The sequence below is a fragment of the Lytechinus variegatus genome, chromosome 1 (assembly GCF_018143015.1).
Source record: "Lytechinus variegatus isolate NC3 chromosome 1, Lvar_3.0, whole genome shotgun sequence".
NCBI classification, from domain to species: Eukaryota; Metazoa; Echinodermata; class Echinoidea; order Temnopleuroida; family Toxopneustidae; genus Lytechinus; species Lytechinus variegatus.
Window position 1 is genome coordinate 10,533,949 of NC_054740.1, and position 20,837 is coordinate 10,554,785.

Consider the following 20,837-nt stretch of genomic DNA (forward strand, 5'->3'; position numbering starts at 1 on the left):
AACTTCCCGTACCGTCAGATAAAGGATCCAGGTTATGATTGCAAATCCGGACTAAAAATGTTTGCACATTGCAGTTTGTCAAAGAAACAAGACAATAGGAGCAAGGTTAGAATATTTTTGCTCTTGACAATGGGAGCTGCTTTAGGGCTTCTGCTCTGCTTCTATTTTTTTTGGTTGTTTTTTTTTGGGGGGGGTTAATGTGCAAGGATGTGTGGGAGAGTGTGTATGGATGTGTGTGGGCATAGGAGAAGGCATGTGAATGGGTGTTATCTTGTGAAAGATAGAAATAAAAGGTGATAGAAGGATTCTTCTATTCTTATGCCCATTTCTCTTTTTATGGGGGGTTGTGTGAGGGTTTTTTATAGTAAGCATGGATGGATGTGGGGGAGGGTGTGTGGATGTGTGTCATTTTATAAGCGATCCAATGACATCACTGGATATTTCTTGTGTATTTGGTGACACGAATTACAAAGTATTCATATTCTCCATCAGATAATGAAAAACTTTGTTTAAACCATCATGGAACATGGAAAATTGTCACAATTTTATTTAATATATTCTATTTGATAAACGCGCAAAGAAATAGTGCGTGTGTGACATGATTGGCTGCCTCATTTGCATAAAACTGTATTGTGTATTATGTGAAATCTAGAAATACCTTTCTTATTTTAATAAATGTGATTGTGATGAAACTTTTAGTGCCATGCTTGACTGATTTTTCCTTTAAAATAAGTTCACTGTAAAACTCCGGTATCAATAATGTGTAAAAGTCATCATGTACATCACAGCTTGTATGAACCTTTACTAGAAAATGAATTTACAGTCACAATACTAGCTGATCTGCTTTCCGCTATGATTTGATTACGAGGGAAGTGAACTGGGTCTCCACCCCCTAGGGCTAGGGGGTCAAATTACTTCAAGAACTGCATGTACAAGATCAAGGGATTTCATTCTCTCTACAAAGGTCATTGATAGATATTGCACTGATTTTCAGAGGGCAAAGTCCAGAACAGCCGCTTGCATTTATATTTGATGTGCAGCTCATTGACATTAATGACATTAATACAAACTCTTTCCCGTTAACAATTCATTCTAGAGTTTACAAACAACTGGCGGGCTTTGATCCCTTTCAAATCGTCTTCTTAATCTGTAATGTAAAGTCTATAACGACAGGATACACATCTAGTTTCATAGTCTGATGATGGTCATAACTCCTAGGCTGAGCTAGCTAGTCTGAATATGTTTCTGCAGTGTGTAAAGAACATTCGGTTGGTGCAGCAGATGAGATCTGCTGTTTCTGGTGGCCATATCTGCAACGCCAATGAGCCAGCCATGCTGAAGCAAGGCCTGAGTTGTCCAATCCTGGACGGCAGGTGTCTGCAGAGGCACTTCTGCAGCATCCGCTCTCACATGGTGGGCTTGGGAAGGGAGACCAGCAAATCAAAAGCCATATCAAGAGGGTATGTTTATTTGCACGATCCTAGCTTAATAGAACTTGTGTTTTTGTGTGATTAGAGTCTATATATTATTAACTTGAATTAGTATTGTATTTTTCCACTAAAGAGAGAATTGTACACCCCTCGCAAAGAAAGTTATGATACATGTAATATATTACTAATTAATATGATACTGCAATTTTAGTGATTAATGAAGTCTGTTTATATAACAATTTAGTACTCGTTTAGAATTGATAGATAAGAAAGGATTAAAATTAGTTGGTAGAAACAGTTTTATTTTCAATTTGATTGTGTTTCAGATTACAAAGGTACCCCCCTCTCAGCTCTCACGCATTAAGGTGCTCAGCTTACCAAACTTCATCAGTACACCAGCAACGCTTCCAAGATCAGAAATCCATTCCGACCATATTCAGTCGCTCACACAGTCAATCATTTCTTTCCAGTGCTCCTCCATTTCCACGTTCTTCCATCTTATCTCCATCATCCTCGTATCCTTCACCTGCATCTTGTTTGATTTCTACCACAACATCATCACCATCAGGAGTGAGAGGGGTGCAAGATGGTACCCCTAAGTACACCATGAGCTATCTTCAGGGGGGCCTGGACCCACCCCTCATGGGGAAGACTCTGGGGCAATGCATGGATGACATGGCGGAGCAGAAACCAGACCACAGTGCTTTTGTCTTTGTCGAGGAAGGAGTTCGTTGGACTTTTAGCCAGTTCAGGGAGGAGGTTAGTTGCAAATTCTGGAAGGTTATTACTATCAGAATTATCAAATGTTGCTCAAAACTTGGATGCAACTCATAATTTCCTAGTTAGTAATTTGTAACTTGTATTACTGTGCAGTATTAAAGCCAATTTTGAGTTTTGGTCAATAACCCAAATAGTACATTTTGATTAATTCCAATTTAGTTCTATATTACATGACTGTAGACCCTGAAATAAATGATATGAACAATTTTGAATAAAAATGTGTTTGATTGAATGAATTTTTAAGCCTTTAGCTTTTGACAGGTTTGAATAACACATAATCTTTACCGATGCATTGATAAAAAGTTATCCTCATACTAGTTTTATTCAACAGGCTTCACTGTTCGAGAATGAACTGCTCTTGGCTTTTTGTTATATTCAACTTTTAAAGAGAGCAATATTGTTATGATTCATATAAATAAGGAATAAGTGAAGGAAAATAAATCTATTATTTTTAAGATAAAAACCTTATAGTACACTTACTTTCACATGAAAAATGATCATTAATATTTGAAACGATTTGTTCGCATGATCGTCACATTCTTACAGTATATCATTTGATATTACATGTACATTGATATGATATTGATAAAAGTAACGTGACTTATCAAGTTTACTGCTGTGTATGACCTTTGCACAAGAGATGAAATTAGAATCTTTGTAAAGAGTAGATAAGAATTATCTCCTCAAATCTGTGCAGAGTTTACATACTAAAGACAAAAATATACCATATATTGTTTGACTTTACTTTAGACCTTATCAACATGTAAAGAGACGTGCTAAATTTAATTTTCAAGAGAAAGGTCAATGATAAACCATTTAAATATTTTTACCTTTTTATATAGCACCTATGGTAAAAATTATAACCTACAATGTATATAAAATCTAAATACAGATGAATTACCCAGATACTAAAAACAGGCAATTTCCAATCATTGAAGTATATTAATAACTTTATCATCAAAATACATGTACAAAAATAGTTTCCAGACAAGAATAGAAACAGACAATATATGAATACTTGATAATATATAAATTCTCGATAAGATAATGAAACATCTATATATGATAACGTAAATATTTGTATACACCTTATGATTTGCTTGTTGTATTTATTCAGTAAATGTAAATAATAGCTGACCAAAATACAAAAATGCCTCTAAGAATAGCATGGTACCTTTGCCATTCATAATCACTGTCATGGTTACACTATAAAAAAAAAACTGAATTTTTTTATATAGTCGAATGAAAAAAAGATCATGGCAGCCATTCAATGGCTTTAACTGTTGACTTTCCTTTTTCTTAGATAGAACGCAAAGATTTTGACAAGCGTTCCAATTGAAAAGTTATCTAGTTATAAACTTGAAAAATTCTCAAAAGTTTAAGATTCACACTCTCAACCTACTAATAGTATATTCATCCTTATTATCATTCAACATACTACAGGTATATATAATATTTTCAGCTCCATAAAATTCCTCAATTATTTGCATATATAATTATCTCATATTGCCAATAATTAATATAGTTACTACTACATGTATTGTATCTTATATAAGTAGTATCATAAGCATCATTACTTCCATAAAAAAAACCCTTTCAATGATGCAGTGCCTTCTGTAAATCCAAGCCTCAGTGCTGATTTTGTCATGCAACTACTTTCATTGAATGTTTGACGATTTGAGAGTTTTCTATTAAGCAATCCTGATTATTTCCTTATGTGCTCTGTTAAAAAACAATCCAACTTTCAGACTGATTCAAACATTTTATCAAAACTGGATATATCCAGTCAGGTATTAGATAAGGCAAAATAGAAATGATTTCTCATGGATTATTGAATTAAAGCCAAATCAAGTAGAATTTGTAGGAATACTGGTGGAGCACTGCAATATTACAAAAGCGTAGTCGTCATTAAATTCATATTTCCCCCATTAGAATTTAAATATGGCAATTCCTCTGGCCCTAAGGATTGAATGAAAATCTAGCACCCTCTCGCAGTAATGTTTTTTTTATTTTAAATAGCAGCTTGAGCATATACTTCACATGCTCTATTCTGTTTTGATCTGTCACCAGATCAAATTAAAATCTGATGTAAAATACCTTCAGTACACACCACAACCATTTTGGGGGCACATGCATTGATACAATCGCGTAAAATATGGAATAGTGACTTTCACTTTGGGGGTACATGTATTTACCAAAACTTCAGATTGGCTTTGATATTCTCCATTTTAGGTTGATCGTCTGTCAGCTGGTTTCTTGGCCATTGGTCTGAAGAAAGGAGACAGGATTGGTATATGGGCTTCTAATACCTCCGAGTGGGTCCTGACCCAGTTTGCTGCTGCTAGGATCGGGGCCATTCTTGTCACCATCAACCTCGCCTATAGACCCAATGAGCTATATTACACTTTACTTAAGGTGAGTCGGCCATCATTGATGATGATTATGATGAAGATAATGATAGTGATGATGATGACGATAGTGATGATGATGATGATGATGATGGTGACTATGATGATGACGATTAGGATGATGATTAGGATGATGATTATGATGATGATGATGATGATGATGTTAATGATGATGATGATGTTGATGATGGTGATGGTGATAATGATGATGAAGATGATGATGAGGAGGAGGAGGATGATGATGATGATAATTATATAGTTTAGTCAAGTGATTTATTTATATCCATGAAAATCAATAAGCCACTCATTTTCACATCCTACAATGGTATTGCTACCACAGTATTAACAAACTATTAACTCATTTAATTATCAATATTGTTCATAGCAGAACCTGATCAATACAAATGATCAGTTTTTTATGGTCTTTGTTTCATTTACTATTTTGATTATGTGGAAATGAAACTAAATTATTTGAATTGAAACTTAAATGTAATCTGAACTGCACTGTAGGAAATATGTTAAATTTATTGTTTTCATTGAGAAAACTGACTAGAGCCCGGTTTCATACAGTTTACAATCTCATTAATTTAGCATAATTGTTCGGTAATTCTTGATTTCTCCCGATTTATTTCCCTTACTATCCTTAAGTTACTCTCACATTAGACAGTAATTTTTGTTGCTCTTTTCTCATTTTCAATTTTTAATACTGAATCTACTTAAAGCCGTTATATCAAATTTCCTTTTAATTCTTCTCTAAACCCATATTACATCACAATAATTTTATATTTAGGAGAGAATTATTTTTCCAACATACTTTTTCAAAGCGTTCCAAAAATGAGATCACTTCTTCATTATTATTATGATTATTAGTCAGGCAGCATATGTCATGATTTACCGGCTACTTCGAAAATTTTGCTAAGTCAGATTTTTCACTTTTATGTGATTAGTTACATCACAAGGAACAACTTTCAACTTGGTGACAAATTTCTAATGGTCATCTTGACCATGTTAGGGGTCAAAATAAGGTCAATAGGGGTCAATTTTTTAAATTGCCCCAATTCTGTCAAATGACACATCAAATTGTTTGTCTTGTTAAACTGAACGAAAAAATGTACACAACCGTACACTCTTGACCCCCCGTTAAAAAGTTATGACCGGAAATGTCAAAGGTCAACGAACTTTCGTTAAATAGCAAATTAGACTGAAGGTGTTAAGAAAGCTCATTTTTTCCGTATTTTTATGCATGTGTAAATTTTTTTATTTTCGATTTTGATAATTCCATCGTCAGAAGTCCTTATCCAGAAAATATAAAGGGTCAAGACAAGGTCAGGGAAAGGTCAAAAGGTCAACTAACTTTGTTTGGAAGCCAAAATACACGTCTAATAGCGGTTAGAAGTTTAGAAGTCTTATTTTTCGTGGGTTCTTTATTTTGAGTCTATATCTCAGAAGATATTTTATATATAAAGGGGTCAAATATGCTTATTTAGGAACAAGGACTTCTGACGATGGACTTATCAAAATCGAAAATAAAAAAGTACACACATGCATAAAAACACGGAATAAATGAGCTTTCTTAACACCTTCGGTGTAATTTGCCATTTAACGAAAGTTTGTTGACCTTTGACATTTCTGGTCATAACTTTTTAACGGGAGGTCAAGTGTATATAATTGTGTACACTTATTTGTTCAGTATAACAAGACAAACAATTTGATGTGTCATTTGAGAGAATTGGGGCAATTTAAAAAATTGACCCCCCATTGACCTTATTTTGACCCCAACATGGTCAAGATGACCATTAGAAATTTGTCACCAAGTTGGAAGTTGTTCCTTGTGATGTCACCGATCACATTAAAGTGAAAAATCAGACTTAGCCAATTTGTCGAAGTAAATGACATATGCTGCCTGACTTTATACCTTATTTGCTTTGTAATTTCTTGATTCTTTTGTAACATTGCCTTTTTTGTTGATTTTATGTGTATTTTTATGCCTTTTTGTAAAACATTTGTCAGTTCAGCTTAACAAGCTGCGATCATTTGTTTTAATAAATCTTAAATTTTAAGTTTGTCATTAATATCAAATAAAAGGATTCATTACTCTCATCCAATCAAATTGCATCATTTCAGTAGATTATGAGAATTTAGGTTTGTAAGTTGCCATTGTGATGACAAGCCTGTGTGTTGTTGGCTTGGCAGCAGTTGGGTGAACAAAATTCATGACTTCTGTGCACAATGAGAATGAAAGTTTGTAGTAAAAAATAAAATTTGTAGTAAAAAAAGCAGACAAATAAGAAGAAATATTGCAGAAGGTTGGAGAAAAATTCATCAAAGAATAAAAAGGTTATTAGAATCTAGTTATTTGATTTGTGATGTATGCAAGCACATTTCCTACACATTGTATGGTAATAAAAATTAATGAAATGTCATTTTCTCAGAAAATTGAAAATGGTTTTTACTGTACTTTCAGTATATCAATAGACAAATCATTTTACACCCGTTTCTAAAAGAAAACCAAAATAAGTATACAAACCATTAAAAAATTAAAATTTATGCATTTGATACATATATTACATACATGTAACATATAATTGCAGCTGCTCGTTTATGACGTCACAAGTCCCAAAATTGAAATTCTAATGACTTTCTTAGTTTGTGATGGATTTTTCCTCAAACCGTCACTAATATCTTTTATTATTTTTTTCTGCTATTTTTACAACAAACTTTTCTTCCCCTTTCCTGTTGATCTTGTTTACGATTCACAATGACTGCTCTTTACATTTCTCTCTCCTAGGCTGGTGTGAAGGCGATAGTCTCTGCTCAGAATTTCAAGACCCAGGATTACTATGAGATGCTTTCCACCGTGTGTCCAGAACTGGCAACCTCGTCCCCAGGCAGACTTCGTAGCGAAAAGTAATTACGATAGCAACCTCTGCTTCTTGTTTACTCAGAGCAATAAACTTTTGTTAATAAATTGAAATAGAAATGTAAAATTGGCAACAACTCTAAATGAATAATAATACTAAGTCACAAAACAAATTGCTTGCTTTGATATTGACATATTAGCGATTGCCAATTCACATTTAAATTTAGATTTAATATAAACCTTTGCCCAATAAAAGAAAGCAAAATGGTTAGGCAATCATTAAAGCTGAGAATCTGCGATAAGGGCTAAAACATAATTGTTTGTTGTGCTGGTAACTTTTAGTTATATTCATAAAATAAATACATGATACTAATAATATGCAAAATATAGATAGCTTTTGATATAATGTTTTTAGAGCTGCATATTATTTCCTCTAACCTTAAGCATGGCTACTCTGATTGAGTGCTCTAATATTCAAGGAATTCTTTCCCATCGGGTACCCATTCACTACACATGTGTGGAGATCGAGTGGTAAATGTACATTAATACATCCCTAGACAGTTATTCTATTCTAAAAGCACTTTGCAAAAAATTAATGCATCAATGATTTGAATTCTTTTGATTTTTTTTCAATTCCAAAGTTTACCAATTCTAGAATCCATAATCATGCTCAGAATAGAGGAATTTCCTCATGCTTACATGTTTTGTGATGTCATTGATATGAGAATCAGTGATTTTCGGAAAATGATTCTATCCTAAAATGCATCTTGTAGAATTATATGTTTTATTCAAGACATATATTGTGGTAAATAGCATTGATATGTTCATCAATGATTTAGTTCTGCTTATGATTTTTTTTTCTATTTCCTAGATTACCCATGCTAGAATCCGTCATAATGCTTGGAAAATGGGATTTCCTGTTAGGCACCAATGATTTCTAGAAAATCATCCTACCCCAATATGCACCTTTGCAAAATGATGTTTTGTATGAAACATTTTGTTCTTTATACTGATAAAATGTCATTGATATATCATTACTGATATAATTCTTTTGTCTTTATGATATTCCAAAGATTACCTACATAATTGTTAGAGTCTGTCATCATGCTTGGAAAATGGTATTTCAATGTTGCCTACATGTTTGATGATGTCATTAGTGTGGGCACCAATGATTTCTAGAAAATTATCGTTCCCCAATATGCACCTTGCAAAATGATGTTGTGCTTTAGACATTTGTATGGTGATAAAATGTCATTGATATATCATAATATAATTCTGGTGTCTTTATGATATTCTGAAGATTACCCATGTTAGAGTCTGTCATCATGCTCGGAAAAGGGGATTTCCCAGGTGCCTATATGTTTGATGATGTCATCGACATGGGAACCAGCGAGCACAAGATCATGGTGGAAGATTGTGCTAAGACAGTGCAGTTTGATGATCCAATCGCCATTCTCTTTACCTCTGTGAGTACATGTATAGGATTCGTGCCTGTAAAGATTACCCCATAGATACATGTGTTAATATATCACTTAAAAACAATAAGGAAAAAATTGATGTACATGTAGGTAACGTTTACTGCCAATATGACACTTCATATCTGACAAAAAAAGTGTATGTCAACTTGTTTATTTCAGATATATATCAACGTATAAGGTGCTATCTTGTGATAAGATCTCATATTCATCACTGAAATGAAACAGTAATATAGTCCTAGGATCCACCTGTAAAATAGTTCCAGAAGTTAATGATATTTCTATCCAATTTGGGCAAAGGAATTTCAGTGATTGTCTTTCCTAGAATCAGTGTTAAATGGCTAACTATAGGCCTATACATGAAAATTATGCATATATCTATTGATACTTGATCTTGATTTTTTTAATGAAACTTGAACTTCTATGAAAAAAGCTTTGACTTTCAGTTTTCTTTCATTATTCTTTCGTATTGAATTTCGTATCATTATGCCCATTTCATTTTGTTACCAAGATTTGATATAAACAGGAAATGGCGCACTTAGAAATGCCTGTTTTAAGATCCCTTTGAATGTTTTTATTGTTTTTTTCTTTATTTCTTTATCTTGTTTATCCTATTTTTCTTTGATATTGACAGGGTACCACAGGAAATCCCAAAGGAGCGACGATGACCCACCACAGACTTGTCAACAATGGCTACCACATTGGATGTAGAGTTGGTTTTCAAGAGAACGTATGTAAACACATTTTATACCCTGAAATCAAAATTTTGAATATTATGCTCCTAACAACAACAGAAAATTAACTTGTTTTCGTGTACATGAACAATATTAAAATCTTGCCACATTTTTATAAAATTGAAAAATTTAGTATGATAAGAAAAGGTAGATGATTTTGATTGGCAGAAACCATAGATAAATTATTTTTTTTCCCTTTTTTGCTGCTCCCATCTCATTTATATTTCCACACTATATTTCTGTTCATTGTATTGATGTGTCATGTTTCTACTGTACTAAATTATATTGCTTGTATATTTTGCTGAGAAAAATAAAATTAATCGAAAATTGAATTTTCAAATTGTGTTTGCTTCATTTAGGACCATGTCATGTGCCTGCCAATACCCCTCTATCACATCTTTGCATCAGTCGGAGGTCCATTGGTTGGTATAACTCATGGAGCGACCAACGTCTATCCCACAGCCGGTTATGAACCAGTCGCTACCCTCAAAGCCATTCAGGATGAAAGGTATGATTAACCTGTTGAATACTGACTTCTTTAGTTCCCATAGACTTTGTACAGGGTGCACCCGGTTTCTGAAGTCAGCGAGTTAAAGGGGGAGCAAACTGACCTCGAGGATGTTTCATAAAGTTGTTTGTAAAGTTACACATGACTTTTCACATGACTGGAACATGTTACCCAGGGTAGCCACTTCAGTTCCGAAAACTATTCTCCCAGCGGGCCCTGCTATTATTACCTGGCTAAGCTAGGCTACCTATTCGGTGCACAAATCTCTTTGAGGAATTACTTCCTGTCGGTACCCATTTACCTCCCCTGGGTCAAGTAAAGCACACTGTGGATGAATTCCTCACTGAAGGAAATTACGCCATGGCTGAGTTTTGAACCCATGACCCTCTGTTTCAAAGTCTGGAGACTAATCCACTGAGCCACGACGTTCCATGTTCTTAGGTGCTAAGTCACAGGAATTTTGTCACACCCACCAGCAGTTTGTATGGTCCCTCATTGACTGTATGACACAGTGGCAGATCTAGCTTCTTCCTAAGAGGGGGGTTTTACAAGTTAGTTTGACCCAATAAAGATGAGCTGCAACGTTATGCGCCCCCCTCCCCCCATCCCTTGTAGATTCATCACTGTTCCTCTTTCATGACTCCTGTAAACAGGGAAGGGTGTTGGAGTCTGATCCCACACTCCTTTTTCAAATTATTTTTAGGGAGTCTGAGGTGGGGTTTTAAACCCCTATCTAAATTTCATTTTGGGAAACTTATTGTTGGTTTTGGGGTTGCTGGTCACATATATAAATAGCAACATTTCATCTTATTTCTTATTCAAAAGAAAACTACATGTAGGGAAGGCGGGGTAAGTTGTGACACTTTTTGCATTTTGCATGTTAGAATTGATATGACTAGTACTATTGTAGAAATAAGTAACCTTGCCTTTAAATTTGATTCTTGGGAAATGTTTTTCACCTACATATAACTTTCTACCCCCACACTGAAAGTCATTGTGACCTTTGAAAAAACTGATGTCAAATGGCTCAACTTGCCCCGTATATGGGGTAAGTTGTGCCACCGTCTGGGGTAAGTTGAGCCACAAAAACTACGTACAAAATGTATGGGGGGAGAACCAGCATGTCAATTTTTTGTCTCACCTGCGAAGCAAAGTGAGACTATAGGCGCCGCTTTTCCGACGGCGGCGGCGGCGTCAACATCAAATCTTAACCTGAGGTTAAGTTTTTGAAATGACATCATAACTTAGAAAGTATATGGACCTAGTTAATAAAACTTGGCCATAAGGTTAATCAAGTATTACTGAACATCCTGCATGAGTTTCACGTCACATGACCAAGGTCAAAGGTCATTTAGGGTCAATGAACTTAGACCATGTTGGAGGAATCAACATCGAAATCTTAACCTGAGGTTAAGTTTTTGAAATGTCATCATAACTTAGAAAATATATGGACCTAGTTCATGAAACTTGGACATAAGGTTAATCAAGTATCAATGAACATCCTGCATGAGTTTCACGTCACATGACCAAGGTCAAAGGTCATTTAGGGTCAATGAACCTTGGACGAATTGGGGATATCTGTTGAATTCCCATCATAACTTTGAAAGTTTATGGATCTGATTCATGAAACTTGGACATAATAGTAATCAAGCATCACTGAACATTTTGTGCAAGTTTCAGGTCACATGATCAAGGTCAAAGGTCATTTAGGGTCAATGAACTTTGGCCGAATTGGGGATATCTGTTGAATTCCCATCACAACTTTGAAAGTTTATGGATCTGATTCATGAAACTTGGACATAATAGTAATCAAGCATCACTGAACATTTTGTGCAAGTTTCAGGTCTCATGATTAAGGTCAAAGGTCATTTAGGGTCAATGAACTTTGGCCGAATCGGGGGTATCTGTTGAATTCCCATCATAACTTTGAAAGTTTATGGATCTGATTCATGAAACTTGGACATAATAGTAATCAAGCATCACTGAACATTTTGTGCAAGTTTCAGGTCACATGATCAAGGTCAAAGGTCATTTAGGGTCAATGAACTTTGGCCGAATTGGGGATATCTGTTGAATTCCCATCATAACTTTGAAAGTTTATGGATCTGATTCATGAAACTTGGACATAATAGTAATCAAGCATCACTGAACATTTTGTGCAAGTTTCAGGTCTCATGATTAAGGTCAAAGGTCATGTAGGGTCAATGAACTTTGGCCGAATCGGGGGTATCTGTTGAATTACCATCATAACTTTGAAAGTTTATTGGTCTAGTTCGTTAAACTTGGACATTAGAGTAACCAAGTATCACTGAACATCCTGTGCGTGTTTCAGGTCACATGTCCAAGGTCAAAGGTCAATGAACTTTAGCCGAATTAGGTGTATCTGTTGAATTACCATCATAACTTTGAAAGTTTATGGATCTGATTCATGAAACTTGTACATAAGAGTAATCAAGTATCACTGAACATCCTGTTCCAGTTTCAGGTCACATGATCAAGGTCAAAGGTCATGTAAGGTCAATGAACTTTGGCCATGTTGGGGTTTTTTGTTGAATAACCATCATATCTCTGTAAGTTTATTGGTCTAGTTCATAAAAAGAGGACATAAGAGTAACCATGTATCACTGAACATCTTGTGTGAGTTAGAGTAGTATGCAAAGTCAGCACTGCTGCTATATTGAACCGCGTGATGCAGGTGAGACGGCCAGAGGCATTCCACTTGTTGTTTAAAGTCTTTTCACTTGCTAATTCTCTATAAATACTAACATCCTTTAAAAGGAAAAGAGCAGTCATGTAAATTTGCTCCTTTCAGCCTGCATTTCAATCGATTTTTATGGTTTGTTTTTTAAGATACATTACCATAGGAATTACCATGGCTCAACTTACCCCAGTCCGAACTTAGTGCGATAATTTTGTATCCACACATTTATTATGCATCCATCATATAAACGACTATGACAAGAATGAAGATCCATACCTGGACTAACAATGTTGTTATCATGTCTTTACTATATTTAAAGACGTGTGTGTGTATAAAGCACTTATCTATTTCACACTCTTTTTTACTTTTTTGGCTGAAATTCATACTTTTCCCTCTAAAAAACTACTTTTTGTTTCAAAGTGGAAAACAATGTGGTGGGGTTAGGGGTTATGTATGGGTCATCAATACATGACACCACCATAATAACTGACTCATTCATTATTGGCCTGGGGCTGGTGGCTCAACTTGCCCCTATGCTCAACTTACCCCGCCTTCCCCTACATATATAGGTATATTATACAAGCTTTTGTTCCAGCTAGTTTCAAGCACATGGTGCTTGTAGGGAATTGACAATTTTTTCTTTAAATATCTATTTAGATGTACAATCCTTTATGGGACCCCTACCATGTTCATTGACATGATGAACCAGCCGGTGTTCAAAGAAATGGATGTGAGCAGTCTCTACTCTAGCATCATAGGGGGAGCCCCTGTCTCACCGGAACTAGTGAGACAGATGACAAAGGGCATGGGTTTCAAATACATTGCTGTAAGTATCGTTGCTCTTGTCACCTTTTATCATCATCATAAATCATTTATTATATCAAAACTTATCTAGACATATATCTACCTATTTGCCACTCTCCACCCAGGTGAAGAAAATGGGTACCCAGTAATAGAAGAGATTCTGTTGGTACTTGAGTACTCTCTGAGGGTAGCCCTTTTAAAGCAGAGTAAAGCAGAGATGATTATATGTGATTTATAAATGTTGCATGCTTTTAAGCATCCTACCATTATACATTATTGTTATTATTATAATTCATATTATTGTTGTTGTTGTTATCATTATAATTATCATCATTGCTTTTATTATTCTTTGTTTTATATTATGATGATGATGATGATGATGATGATCATCATCATTATTATCATCATTATTATTGCTGTTGTCATGATTGCTATTGTTATAATTATTATTATCATCATCATTTTTGTTACTTATTTGATATTCCCAGGTTGGTTATGGAATGACAGAAAGTGGACCGATGATTGGTGTCATTAATGAGGATGATCCAGAAGAAAAGAAATTAAACACAGTTGGAAAACTCTGCCAACATATGGAGGTGAACATAACTCTTTCTCCATTTATTCCCTCGGCTTTCATCTCGCTTGATCTTTCTGTTGATTTGACCGAGATTCTCAGTATATTTCTCTCTTCTTTTTAAAATTCCATTAATGTGTATATATTTGTATTTATCACCATAGACTCTTTCCTTATTTTTCATGTTTGTACCTGCTTCTTATAATCGTGTTGATTATTAATATGTATACCAATGAGGTTTTGCCCACCCGTTTCAGTAATTTGTGCATTGTTCTTTGTTACATTACTGTAATTCATTTTTGTTTTGATATATGAGAAATGAAACCACACATAGCTTAAACTTCAGATTTTTCATTACCCATTGGAGACTAATGGGGTGTTGGAAGAAACTTGCGATCAATTGCAAGTCAATTTTTGGCCCCTAGATCAATCATATGTCTTGCAGTTAATTGCAAATTAGTGATTGATTGCTAATTTGCTCCTTGAAACAAGAAGTTTATTCTGATTTGCTACAGCTAACTTTGATCTATCAGTTGTAAAATTGCAACAGAATATTTGCAATTGATCGCAAATATTTTCTTGCAACACCCCCTTAGGATGCATATACAGTATGTGGGCAGCAGGGTCCATGGAATGATTTTTTGACTGGTGGTGCTGATGTAAAAAAAAAAGGTTTTGCTACAAAATGAAGATCATTTTTATCGGGAGCAATTTTACAAGCAAAAAAAAGGGGGTTTCTGTACAAAAATGTACGTCATTTCTCTCTCCATTTTGCCACTTCCCATGCAGGGTCGTGGTGGGCTAGAGTCTTTAGAAAACATGTGTAATAGCAAAATCACTCAGCTCCAACATGTAAATACTGTTATTTTGTAAATTAAATTTCCTCTGTATCTGACCATCATAGGCCAAAGTGATAGACCCAGAAACCAGTCAGGTTGTCCCTGTCGGTGTTCCAGGGGAGCTCTGCGTTCGTGGTTACTGCAATATGATTGGCTACTGGGAGAACGAGGAGGCGACGAAGGCCACTATCGATGCTACTAATTGGCTCCACACGGGGTATGATAATCTCTGGTTGTTGCAGTTGGTAGAATTTGTTGATATTGGATGGTATATTTTAATGCAAACATTAAGCCTGGAAATAGATGTAATAATTGGTCTACACTTTTAAAAGTGATAGAAAATCTCATGTGGAATATGGAAGAACATTTCATCTGAGGGATAAACTGATCAGAAATTAATTGAAAGAAAAAAATGTGCAATACCATAAAAGTGAAATAAAACATCCCAAAAATGGGATATATTCCCCGAATCGCAATGTACCATTATAAAATGTCTCTGAAATGTTAATATACCCAGAAAATGTATTACATTTATATCCTATAAATAACCAGAAAATTTAATATTGCAGATTCTGAAACTGTAATGCTTGCTGGGCAGCATCAGGGTAGTTTGATGGGTGGGGGGGGGGAGATGACCCAAATGTGACTTCCTTTTCTCAGTTGAATGATGAATAATGATAAGTAAAACAGTAATGAATTGAAGAAAAAATAATATCAATAATAATAATACATGTATATACTTAATACAATGTTTCTAAGCACTGCATAGTATTACCTCAGCTTTAGCATGGCTATCCTTTAGCCTTTAGAATGGCATTTAAGAAATTCCTTCCTATCGGGTATCCATTTACTACTCTTGGATGGAGAGCGGCAAAAGTATATTAACGCCTTGTCAAGGACGCGAGTGTTCCGGTCATTCGAACCCAACTTGGGTTTCAAAGTCCAGAGACTTGTCCACTGAAACACAACAGAAAGATACAGGTAGATGGAGGCTTGAATAAATGTCACAATTTTCTTGTTTCATTTTCATCATCCTTTTTCCTTTTTTCCAGAGACTTGGCCACTCTGGACGAAGACGGGTACATCCGAATCGTTGGTCGTATCAAGGAGCTCATCATTGCCGGAGGAAGAAATATCTACCCAGTTGAGATTGAGAAATTCATCCACACGCACCCCAAAGTAGAGGATGTACATGTAAGTTTATTTAGTTAGAATTAGAATAAAGAGAGAGTTAAAGGGAAACGTTTGTAATAAATTAATTCAAGGACGTTTGTAATAAATTAATTTGTAATAAATTAATTCAACAATAAGGACCACAGAAAGTTGAAAATTTTACAGAAATCTGACTAGAACTTTTCAAAGTTTTAAAAGAAAGTTGTAAAGAAATCTGACAAGTGGATATTTTAGCCTTTTGAAACTAAGATCAACTCAACTGTGCTCTCACCTTGTAATCAGATGGTCGCGTGTTCAAATCCCACAATGGCCTAGCGTCCTTTACCAAGGCCTCAATCCACAATTTGCCACTCTCCACCCAGGTGCTAATTGGGTAAAGGTAGGAAACAAACATCATTGTGGTTGGTTTAGCAAGTGTGCACCTAATCCAGTAACCGGATAGTAATAATTGTGAAGCCCTTTGAGCAGTCGTAGATTGATAAAGCACTATATAAAAGCCAATTATTATTAGTGACATAGTCCAGTGTACATGAAATCTACTCAATCTCAGATATCATTATCAAAAAACCTTCTTGTCAATGGGTTCATCATATGCTTCAGGAAGCCAATTGATAATTGACAAAATGTCACGAATGAGTTTGATTTCAAGGAGTTTTTTAAGTTTGATCACAACATAGACATTTTCCCTTATTCTTTCTCTCACTCTCCCTTTTTCACACACACTCTTTCATATTCCTTTTTCTCCCCCCCTCTGTCACATTCCCTTTCTTCCTCTCCTGTCTCTCCCTGTCTCATTTCTTCTCTTCATCTCTCACCCTTTCCTCTCTTCCTTCCTCTCCCTCTATCACTCACTCTTTCTTAACTTTATCTCACTCTCTCTCTTCCTGTAAAGGTGATTGGAATACCCGATGATAGACTAGGTGAGAAGGTTGTGGCCTGCATCCGAGGGAAGGCCGAAGAGGAACTCACACAAGAAGATATCATTGATTACTGCAAAGGGGAGGTTAGTCTCTCATTCAAGATATACATTCATTTCTATCTTGTATTCTATATTTCTCGGAAGTTAGATTTCCCATTAATTCAAGGTTTGCTGCGTCTACTTGAGTTTAGCTTTGAAGTAAATAGCCTTGGGCGTGTTGCATTAACATTTTCATCCAATAAGTTGTCAGATCTGACATCTTTCCCTGGTTTTGATTGGCCGAGATGCAGTTTTGATATAACTGAAAAAAAACAGAACTTGTCGGATAAAACTTCCGACAAGTCCTTTCCTGAAACGCTCCCAGGTTGTGTGTAAGGGTCGCTTCATTCATCTAAAGATAAATACCATCTTCCTTCTGTTGGAGCGTTTCATGAATGGAAGTCTTATTGGAAGTCTTATCTGACAAGTTCATATTTTTCCAACAGTTCCCGTAGTAACATTTCTTCTCAATAAAATTCAAGAAAAGTTGTCAGATTTGACAACTTGACAAATTTGAATGTTGATGAAAAATTGCACAGATTTCTGTTTGGATTTCTCATGAAAACATGGTTTGCTGCCACTAATTGAGTTTAGCTTTAATATAAAGCAAATAATGGTCTGGTCATTTGTATGCTCAGATCAATAAGGGTCACTCCTTCCATAAGACAATAAACACCTCCATGTCTTGTTTTTTTTTTCAATCCAGATTTCTCACTACAAGATACCCAGTCATGTAGTCTTCATGGATGTTTTTCCGATGACGGTCAGCGGTAAGGTACAGAAGTTCAAGCTCCAGGAAATAGTCATTGAACAACTGAAATGAAGCAATACCTTCTACCAGGAGCCTGTAACACAAAGCTTAGCAATGATTGCAGAACAGTTTTCTATGATTGATTCCATTGGATATACATGTTACGTACAATCAATCGTAAAAATTGATTGTTAACGTTTGTGTTACGGCACCCAGAAAATTATTGAGGAATGTCAAATCTCTGCAACTACTCTTGCACCATGCAAAGTAATAATATAATTTTGAAATAAGAATGCGGAGTAGAAGTTGAAGAAGATATGGGTGAATAGCGAGTAATTTTTTGGAGAACAGAAAAAAAACAATTATTTTACCTTTCCATGTATACTGAAGTACATGTATTTACTTGGACTTATTCTCCTTTGCAACTGGTATGCATTCTATGTTTTCTCACCTTGTGGTTTTCAGAAGAAGTTCTTCCTGGTAAAAAATGTTTCTCTTATAAAAGTAGAAAACAAAGGAGATTTTGATAAAATCCCTCAAAATCAAAAGTCATGGATTTTAACAGAGTATTGACTTTGGATTGAGCAGCTCCCCATATGTCATATGATCGGCATTCCATTAAATGCCATTTTCTTTAAGAAAATAAAAATGTCTTAATATGTGTAATATATCATCAGACACACCACATTTACTTGCTTTGGTGAGAAAATTATTTTTCAATCATCTTGAACCATTACAAAATTAGTAATTTAGTGAATGATTGTTACACAACATTTGGGGTTGCTGCTTGCATATCACCTTCAATGTCTCAGAATCACAAATTTAAGTAGTAGTAGACTCCTTGTGAAAACGATTTTCAAGCCATTTTTTCTAATAAAGTCTGAGCAAAATGTAAGTTATCTAAATTTTTGGACATAATTTGGGTAGAGTAGAGTGAGATATATTGAAATATGATTTAATAGTTTGAACTTTGTTTCATCAATACAATGCAGCCCCTCCAATTTATTCTGTGAGATATGATAACATAATCTGTATTTTTGAAAACTTATTACTTTTGTGTAGTTTTGATGGTTTCCTACATTATAATTTGTAAGTGTAAATATGAAATCAAGTGCTTTTGTAAATAAATTAATCACTACCATGTTTGTAATTTGAATTTTACATATTCAATTGTCTTTGTTTTCCCAAAAGTGTTGTGATTTCCTCAGGAATTGAATGCTCAAATACATGTAAGGGTGACAATTGTGAAGACGAGTAGAGGATGACGATGATGATCTTATGATGATGGTGAGAATGATTATGATTTTATTATACAGTGCGTCCCAGAATAAACGAAACCGAGATTTAGCGATCATTTATCATAACTTAATCATAAATAGAATAGACAAATGACCTACCAACTTAAAGCTTAGAATCTCCTCTTTCATCTGATATTACTTAGGTTATTTCTTATTCACGCATGAGTGCGCAAAAACAATTTGAAGAAAGGATACCAAAAACTCATTTGGCGGGGGTTATCGGGGTTTAAAGAGAAAACCACATTTCTGACAAGTTCAATATCTGCTCTTTAATTTGGTACCTCAATTACAGAAAATTGTCAAGAAATAAAAAAGTTCTGGTCATTTGAAATAAGGCTTGTATTTCCATAATTTCATGAGATCTCCGGTTTCCTACAGAAGCTTTCGCATGGTGAACAAAAGATTTAATGCATGGCTGATCGTCAACAAAACGGAGTGTCGAGTGAGTTTGAAAGCCAGCCTGGAGAACCTCTTCATTTTATGAAATTATTGAAATTCAAGCCTTATTTCAAATGACCAGAACTTTGTTATTTATTGACCATTTTCTGTAATTTAGGTATCAAATTAAAGAAGAGATATTGAACTTTTCAAAAATGTGGTTTTCTTTTTGAAACCCAGATACCCCCCGCCAAATGAGTTTTTGATATCCTTCCTTCAAATTGTATTTGCTCACTCATGCGTGAATGAAAAATGATCTAAGTAATATCAGATGAAAGAGGAGATTCTAAGCTTTAAATTGGTAGGTCATTTGTCTATTTTATTTATGATTAAGTAATAATAAATGATCGCTAAATCTCGGTTTCGTTTTTTCTGGGACGCACTGTATAACAGGGTTCCCACAGAAATTAGAAAACAGAATTCCATGACTTCCCATTGATGTACCTGGAAATTTTGGATGTTACAAAACTGGGAAAAATGGAAATCATGAACACCAATTATAATAGCAGAGTGTGATGACAGAGAAATGAGAGTTGTGAGACACGACACACTGGAAAACTGCCATAGCTGAGAGGTTAATGCAATTCCATGGCTTTTCACAAATTTTCCAAATTCCCTGACTTGCCATGACCACAAAATTTTCAAGGATTTTCCATGACTAGAGGTTGTAAGGCTATATCCATATAGTAATAACAATAACATAAGTTATATCTTCTGTTTTTGTATACAGTGCAATAACATCATTATATATCTCTTACACGTCCAAAGGGACTTTGGATATTATTACATATCCATAACGATGACCAACAATATTGAACTCGATGAAAGAGAACAATTTGAATACATATTTTCATTTTGTGCAGTAATACATATATTTTTCTATTCCAATTCATATACATGTACATATGTATGTACATCACATTTACATTTGATCTTAAAAAAATGAATAAGGTAGTGTCTTAAGAATTCCTGATGTATGCTAACTAAATAGCACCACATGGCACAATAAAGATTAAGCTAGTAATCTATTCTGATAGTTGTAACGGGGGGGGGGGGTAGTCAGATTTCAGTCGGAATGGGTTGTGCGGCTGAGTCGGTTGTGTCGG

At 34.9% G+C, this 20,837-nt stretch overlaps 1 protein-coding gene across 1 annotated transcript; it reads left to right on the plus strand.

The window, feature by feature from the left end:
* The first annotated feature begins 1,062 nt into the window (after window positions 1-1,062).
* LOC121427236 (medium-chain acyl-CoA ligase ACSF2, mitochondrial-like) lies at window positions 1,063-19,141 on the plus strand. Its single transcript, XM_041623584.1, has 13 exons — window positions 1,063-1,460; window positions 1,757-2,189; window positions 4,443-4,625; window positions 7,407-7,525; window positions 8,779-8,944; window positions 9,588-9,683; window positions 10,047-10,195; window positions 13,554-13,722; window positions 14,189-14,296; window positions 15,179-15,330; window positions 16,166-16,307; window positions 17,179-17,289; window positions 17,951-19,141. Exons 1-13 carry the CDS (start codon window positions 1,240-1,242, stop codon window positions 18,065-18,067), a joined length of 2,166 nt encoding a protein of 721 aa, XP_041479518.1. The 5' UTR covers window positions 1,063-1,239; the 3' UTR covers window positions 18,068-19,141.
* The last annotated feature ends 1,696 nt before the right edge of the window (window positions 19,142-20,837 follow it).